At 55.1% G+C, this 7,198-nt stretch overlaps 1 protein-coding gene across 1 annotated transcript; it reads right to left on the bottom strand.

The window, feature by feature from the left end:
- Positions 1–286: 286 nt before the first annotated feature.
- On the bottom strand, positions 287–6,993 carry DZIP1L (DAZ interacting zinc finger protein 1 like). Its single transcript, XM_032193248.1, is given in 10 exon segments — positions 287–381; positions 565–757; positions 1,432–1,568; positions 1,910–1,960; positions 2,687–2,717; positions 3,980–4,105; positions 4,322–4,483; positions 4,826–4,966; positions 4,968–5,008; positions 6,510–6,993. Coding segments are annotated over 10 exon segments (1,461 nt in total).
- Positions 6,994–7,198: the final 205 nt, after the last annotated feature.

Raw genomic sequence — 7,198 nt, 5'->3', positions numbered from 1 at the left:
TCTAACACTTAGTGTTTTGATACCAGTTGCATGAACACTGTTTTAATTTCCCCCAAAGAGGACAGATGGACATAGAAGAAGGGAAGGATGCTTGTCTCTGCCTGGGGAAGGGACTAGTGGCCAGGTCTCCCCTGCTCTAAGTTTGAGCTCCTTGCAAAGGGACGACCTTGTGGCACTGCTGATGGATACAAAACCTTATTTTCCTGGAAATGACATCCAAGACCATCCCTGGGACCATTCACATGAGATACCTGGAGTTTCCCAGTGGCTCTGGGAGATGTTGAGCTCAGGGCTGAGAGGAGCTGACCCCACCAGCTGGTCTCCGTGTGGTTGCAACCAGGCATCTCTCCACGGGCTTCTCCCTTGTGGACACGGCTGTCCCTGTAAGGGGCACAGCAGGTGAATCACAGAAATGGGGGCCTGGCGCTGGCACAGCTCCACGAGAAGGGATGCAGCTGCCAGCTGCCCAAGGGCTGCCCTGCTGCCTAAAGGAACAGCATCCCACAGCCATCAGCAGGTGGTCACAGGTCCCCATGGCTGCTCTCTAGGGACAGGTCACCTCACCTGGGATGATGGAGAGCTGTCGAGGGGCAGCAATGCCAGGTTTCTTGCGTTGCTTGACTTTCCTCTTCACTGCTTGGATCAGCTCTCTCCTTAGGTTGAGGAGACCAGGAAATTTCGCAGCCCTCTGCTGCTGCTGAAGCCTGACCACAGCCCGGAGGTGCTGGTAGGTCTGAGTGGAGATCCCCGTCATGACCTAAAGAAAAGGGTGGCCAAGCTGTCCTTCCACAGCACCGGGTGGTGACACGAGCCATCAACAGCACTGCCCATATCTCATGAGTATCCTCTGAGCTCCATCCCAAGACCTGCCCATACTCCAAGGGTGGTACCAGCCCATCATTTCCCCAGCCCATCATTTTCCCAGTGCAATGTTCTTATCAGTCCAATGATGAGGCTTCAGCCACTGGTTGCTGTTGCACCAGCTCGGCAAGGTGCTAGGTGGTGGTGTTGCATTGCCGGGAGCTCGGCAAGATTCATAAGAGGTCCTGTTTAATATGCTTGGCATGAAAAGGACCAGTGAAAGTCCTCTCGAAATCCCCGTGACAGAGGCTGCTGTGCCCTCACACACCCTCCTTCCCTGGAAGAGAGGGAGCCCTGGGTGATTTAGCATATGAAAGGCTGCTTGCGAGAAAGAGCTGCTGGATATTTATTAATAACCAACCTCAGAGGCGGTTTATTCCCTGCGCTACCATGTGCTTTCTGCCTCCACCTTCCCGTTTGCCTCTCAGGCTGTGACTGCTCCAGGCATGGGCTGTTTCACTCCCTGCTAGTGTTTTGGTTGCTCCAAAATAATTAATCTGTTCGCAGCACTCCTTGCATCCCTGCACTGGCTCAGGGCTGGAAGTGCCAGCAGCAAAAGGACAGACTTACCCTCTTGACGCCCATACTCTCCAGCTTTTCCTCCAGCGTTTCCTCCAGGATGGGCCGAAACTTCTTCAGGAGGTTTGGGTTTCTCCGCAGGGCTTCCAGCAGCCTCTGCCTCCCACCCAGGGCATCCTCCTGCCCGCCTGCAGTGAAGGTGGGAGCAGTAAGGCAGTTGCTGTGCCCTGAGGAGCCAGCTGGTCCCTGGTCCCCTTTGAGGTGCCTTCCACCTCCAGCTTGAGTCATTCCCAGCCTCAGCTTTTCCAAAATCCCACCCACAGCACAGCAGCTGCCTGGGACAGCTTTCTGGGGTGAAGCATTCCCCGCAGGGCTGATCATGGTGCTGCTGTACCTGGCATGGAGGTACGTGTCCCCACCCCACCATGTGCCACCACCCCTCATCCTCACTGTGCAACACCCCAAAAGCTAAATGCCAGCTTCGTCCTGGTGTTGCCAGGACAGAGATGGTCTCACTCCCAGTGCCCACCTTCTTCTGAGGATTCTTCAGCAGCCAGCACTTTGGTCACCTGCCGGGTCACTGCAGGAATGAAAAAAGCTTGTGAGGGCCAAGGTGAGCACAAAAGCAAGCTCTGACCTCCTTGTTTCACTGTATGGAAAGCTCCGACACATCTGTGCCCATGGGGTCCAAGGATGGCCCAAGTCTGGCCCCAAGCCTTGGAGAGCATCCTTGAGGGAAAGCCCGGGGTGCTCAGCAGCAGCACCACCACCCTCTGGGGCCACCAGCCGGAGGATGTCAGTGGCCAAACAGCCCTTTGCCATCCCTTGGGATTGGTGTGGACAATGTACCCGCAGGGTATTTGCTAATAGCCATCCATGTCTGAAATCCTATTTTTGTTTGTTTTCTGACGAGATGCTGGACAGCAGGCATCAGGGAGCTGGGAAGTCCCCACTCTTCCTCCCTGGCACCTGATTATAGGAAACCCAGGCTGTAAAGAAGAAACCACAGCATGTCCCAGCTTCTTAGTTTTATGGGGAAAAAAAAAAAAAAAAAAGACCCAAAGAGACAGGGGTTTTCTGCTTGCAGCTGGAGCTGTACTCCATGCTATTGCAGCAGGCAGTCAGGAGGCTGGAGGATGTCTGCTCCGTGCCTTCAGGTAAAGGACACACAGCCAGCTCCCCAGAGAGGACTCCATGGCATGCTTTTGTAGTGGGAGACAGAGAGGACGGCATGCTCTGAAGGGCTCCTAGCTATGAAAAATTGATCTAGACCCAAACTGATTCACCTTAAAAAAGCAATCATTACCTTCAGGCTTGTTTGCAGACAGCAGCTTGGTCTGTGAAGAAACAGACTGTGCATCACTCAAAGGTCATTTCTTCGTCAATACTTTTGGGTGACCACAAAAGGAGCAGAAAACAGCAGGAGCCTAACCTGGACACATACACCCCAAAATGCTTTTAGCTTTAAGCAGACCATACCCGCCAGGGCATACTCCTCCATGGTACAACCACCGCACAGCAGGTGCCAGGCTGTTGTACCTCTGTGCTATTCACAGATCAGATAATGAGCAGAAGATGCTCCAAATTGTAATGCAAGCCGTTCTGGTGATCTACAAGCCAACAGACGTGAGTCCAATTGGGTCATCTTGGCATCCCCAGGGAGGCGTCCCCCAAAGGGTATCACTGGCCTTACAGAAGACCTATGGCCAACTTCAAAATCTGCTGGTGGCAAGCCTATGTCTTCTCATCAGCTGTGATAACTTTAGTTGTCGCATTTCATATCGCCTTTCCCCTTTATAATAAAATAACTGTATTCTCTTGACCTGGGCTTTGAAATCCATCTACAGTCACTTCAGGTGTGCAGATCCGTTCTTTCCCATTATCAGGAGGCACTAAGCTGACCTGCAAAGAGGGTCTCCCCCAGCTTTTCTGACAAGACCTGTATCTCTGGGATTTGAAGCTGAGATGGAGAGAAACCATGAAGGCCTTTCCTGAGTGAGGTGCTTTGGCACCTGGGCAAGGTGTCAAGGATGTCTGGGTGCTCCCTCTCCAGGTCCTTCAGTGCCTGCCTCCCCTCTGTCCTCTGCCAAATTAAACACACCCACGTGTCCCTCCTTGGGCTGTGGGGTCCTCATGGGCAGGGGCACCCAAATGCATTAGTGCATGGCAAAATCCCATTTCTTTGGGTTCTGAAGGACACCTGCCACCACAGCAGCTGTGCCTGTCCCAACCCACTCAACACTGAGAGGCGCTGTGCATGCCAAGGCCTTGTTCAGATGTTTTTAGAGAGTGAGAAGGCAGCTGATGCATGGGGAAAGAAATCTCTTCTGTCCATTTGCTACTTTAAATGCTTTTCCATGCAGTGAGCTGCAACAGTGCTCCAGTGAAGAAGGGTTTTCCAGGGCTGACCTGGCACCTTGGCGTGCCCTTGGTGCCCTCCAGATCCCATTTCTGGGCTCATTGCTACCAGAAACTGAGCTGAGACCACACATGCGGGGAGCAGATGCACATAGAGGTGCACGGATGTGGGTTCATCTCCATCCAGCACACCTCCTGGGATGTGTGGCAGGGGTGAGGACACAGGCACCCCACTGCTCACCTGCACGGCTGCCCTCTCCTGCTCTGTCCAGCTTGGTGTCTGCCATTGCATCTCCTCAGAGTCATCATCCTGCAGGGTCCCCAGGCTGGACACCACTGCCTCTCTGGCCTGCAGCTCCTGCAGTTTCTGCAGCGTGGAGAAGGAGCAACTTGTCCCAGGGGGGTCTCAGGAGGCTCTTTGTTCCTCCCAGGGAGTCCCACCTCAGCCAGTTGTTGCCCCCAAATCCAAAGTGCATGCATGCCCCAGGAAAAAGGGTGACTCTTCAGGCTGTGAACCTGCAAGGCCACCTGGATCATGCAAGGCAGCAAGATCAGATGTCCCTTTGCTGTCCCTTTGGCTCACCCCTTCCATTGCACTGCTCCTGCTGGCAATGTCCTTCAGCTCCCCAAGGAAGAGCTGCTTCAGGCCATCCATCTCTGCACGCAGTTTCATCCTCTCCTCCTCTTTCCACCTTTCCAAATCTCTCCTGCTCTCCTCTTCTCGCTGGTGAGCTCTCTCTTTTTCCTAAAGAGGACAAAAAAACTGGAGCAGATGTCCTGGCTGAGGAGCAGAGAGCCCAGGTTGGGCAAGGGCTGGGGCTTCTGCCCTGGACCAGCCACGTGAGCAGCAATGCTCCTGGGGCTCCCCATGCTGCACACAACGGGAGGACGAGGCAGCACAGCCTCGGGCAGGGACACTTACACAAGTGCCACATTTACCCCCACTTCACATTTCCCACAGGAACCTTCTGGGGTAAATTTTCCACATAAATAGACACAAGCCCCACCATATGATGTTTTTCAGTGCCTTTTTCACCTATGCTTAAAAATGTCCCACGTTTCATTGCTTCTCCCTCTTTTTCCATACCTTTTCCCTGTGCAGCTTCTCTGCCTCCCTCTCCGCTGCCAGCTGCTGCTGTGTCTCACGCAGCTTCTCCTTCAGCTCCTCAACCTCCTGCTCCATTTGCTCCACCCGCTTCATCTTCTGCCTTTCTGCAAAGCCTGGGGAAACAGAGGCACCGTGAGCAAGGGTGCGATCTGCCAGCTCCTACTGGGATTTTGCTTTGGAGAGGTGACAGAAACACCCAGAAAAACCCAGCAACACCCCACCAAAGCACCGAGCAAACTCACCGCAGGGTGTCAGGCTGCAGAAGGAGCTGGCTCAGCTGCAGGAAAAAACATGAGAAAAGTGGCCTCTGATTTATTTATTTTTTTGATAAACTTGGAGAGATTAGAGGCTAGAGGAGCAGCTGGGCTGGCTGTCTGCAGCAGCTGAAGTGCCCTGCTTGGACGTCTTGGGCTGCACCCAGGAAGGTGCCTCAGAGCAAAGACAAACCTGTTGTGTTGCATCAGCCCTGGACTGGGGTTTCAACCTGCCAGCAAAGAGCAAAAGTTTTTTGATCTGCCAAGTCCAAGAGCGTCAATTCCTCGCCAAAAGGAGCAAAAAAGGTGAATCCCTCTGCCACTCAAGCACAACACTCTCCCAGACTCCCCACTGTGGCTCCATCCCCACGGGTAGGGAAGGTCCTCGGGGAGCCTGAGGTGCATAGACGGGCTGTAAGGGTGCCTGCAGTCTTGTGTCTGACCACACACCCTGCCCGTGCTTCAGGGAGCGGCAGTGAGCAGAAAACATTTACAAATATTCACAGGAACAGAGAAGAAATGAGAAGTCGTAGGAAAGCGCAGGGAAACCATCTCAGTGCTCACCTGCCTCAGTGTCCTCCGCGTGCCGGCGCTGCACGTGGGCTCGCAGGAAGACATCGCTCATGAAGGCTTTGTCACAGAGGTGGCACTGGGGAGGGGGAGAGAGTCAGCAGGAGGACTGCCAGAAGCAGAAAGCGGCTCTCCCCACATCCCTGGCATGGCAAAGGTTTGCTGCCATAAAGCAAAAGGGGAGACCTCGAGGGATTTGGCTGTTGTGTCAGATGTACGTAGGTGTTAGGAGTTTCTTCTGGTGGGAGCCAAAGAAGAAGCCCCTTGGGGTTCAGGAGAAAACACGAGGCATGACTTTCCCCAGCAGGCCAGCATAAGCAAAGCAGCAGTGAGGCGCTGCTTGTAATGGGGTCTGCTCAGGCCATGCAGGAAGGGAGAGCAGTGTTTGTGGGCATGAACCTGAACCACCTGGTCTGGGGCCTTCTGACCTCCAGGAGTAAGCAAGCGGGTTGATTTGGTGAGGGGGAAGATGTGCACGCAAAGGCACGGCTGGCAGTCTCTCTGCTGAAAGGCTGGGAAAGCCTCAGCAGCAAGATAACAGTCAAAACCACCACTGAAACCAGGAGCCTCCAGAAACCCCCCAGCGGGCTGGAGGATTTCCAAGTCCTCCTGGCATGAGGTATCCCCCAGGACACACGGATCTCATAAGATCTCCCCAGTCATCCCTTTCCAGCCTCCTCTCCTGCAGCCCATGGAGCTCTCACCCCCTGCCCCTGCATGTCCACTAAAAAGGGAGCCCCTGGGCTGACAAGGACTTTGCAGTCTCCACAGAGGCAACAATCCAGCACCGGGATGCAGCAAAGAGCATCACACAGGGGACGCGCTCTGCACCTTTCCGCCACACACCTTGCAGTAGCTGCTGGGGCCGGCTTGCAGGAGGAGCTGCTGGGTAGCCATCAGCTTCTTCCACCTCCTGTTCTCCTCCTTGGCTCCCCGGAGCTGTGCTGCCTGCTCCGACACCAGGTCCTGGGCTCGGGCCAGCTCGGCGCGGGTGGCTTGGAGGCGCTGTGTGTGTGTGGCCAGGCTGTTCCCCAGGTGCTCCTGACAGTGCAGCAGGTACTCAATGCTCAGCTGGGCCATCCTGAGCACCTTCAGCAGCACGGGGTCCGCCGGCTGCCCACAGTGGGGGCACTGCTCCCCGTCCAGGTTGCAGAAGGTGACACTGGCGATGTGCTCCTGGAGCGTGGCCACGTCCACCTCCCGGGCCACCCGCTCCACGTCCACGGCGCTGAAGCGACGCCAGTCCATGCCGGCCCGGCGGGGCTGGAAGTGGAAGCAGGGGACGTGGATCGGGCCGGTGAACCCTGGGACTGTGCCCAGCATCCCTACGGCCCCATGCAAGGGCTGGAAATGCCTGTGGAAAAGGGCTGGGAGGGAGAAGGGATGTGTTAAGGTTGGCCACGCTGCTGCCCTCCAGCTCTACTGGATGCCCTACCATGGTGGGGAGCAGGTCAATGCTCATAATACCTGGGAGCAAGCACAAAACCTTCTTCTTCTCTTCCTCTCCGCAGCTGCTATCTACTGCTTT

The sequence above is a fragment of the Aythya fuligula genome, chromosome 9 (assembly GCF_009819795.1).
Source record: "Aythya fuligula isolate bAytFul2 chromosome 9, bAytFul2.pri, whole genome shotgun sequence".
In the NCBI taxonomy this organism is placed as follows: Eukaryota; Metazoa; Chordata; class Aves; order Anseriformes; family Anatidae; genus Aythya; species Aythya fuligula.
This window is presented reverse-complemented; position numbering and strand designations above follow the sequence as displayed.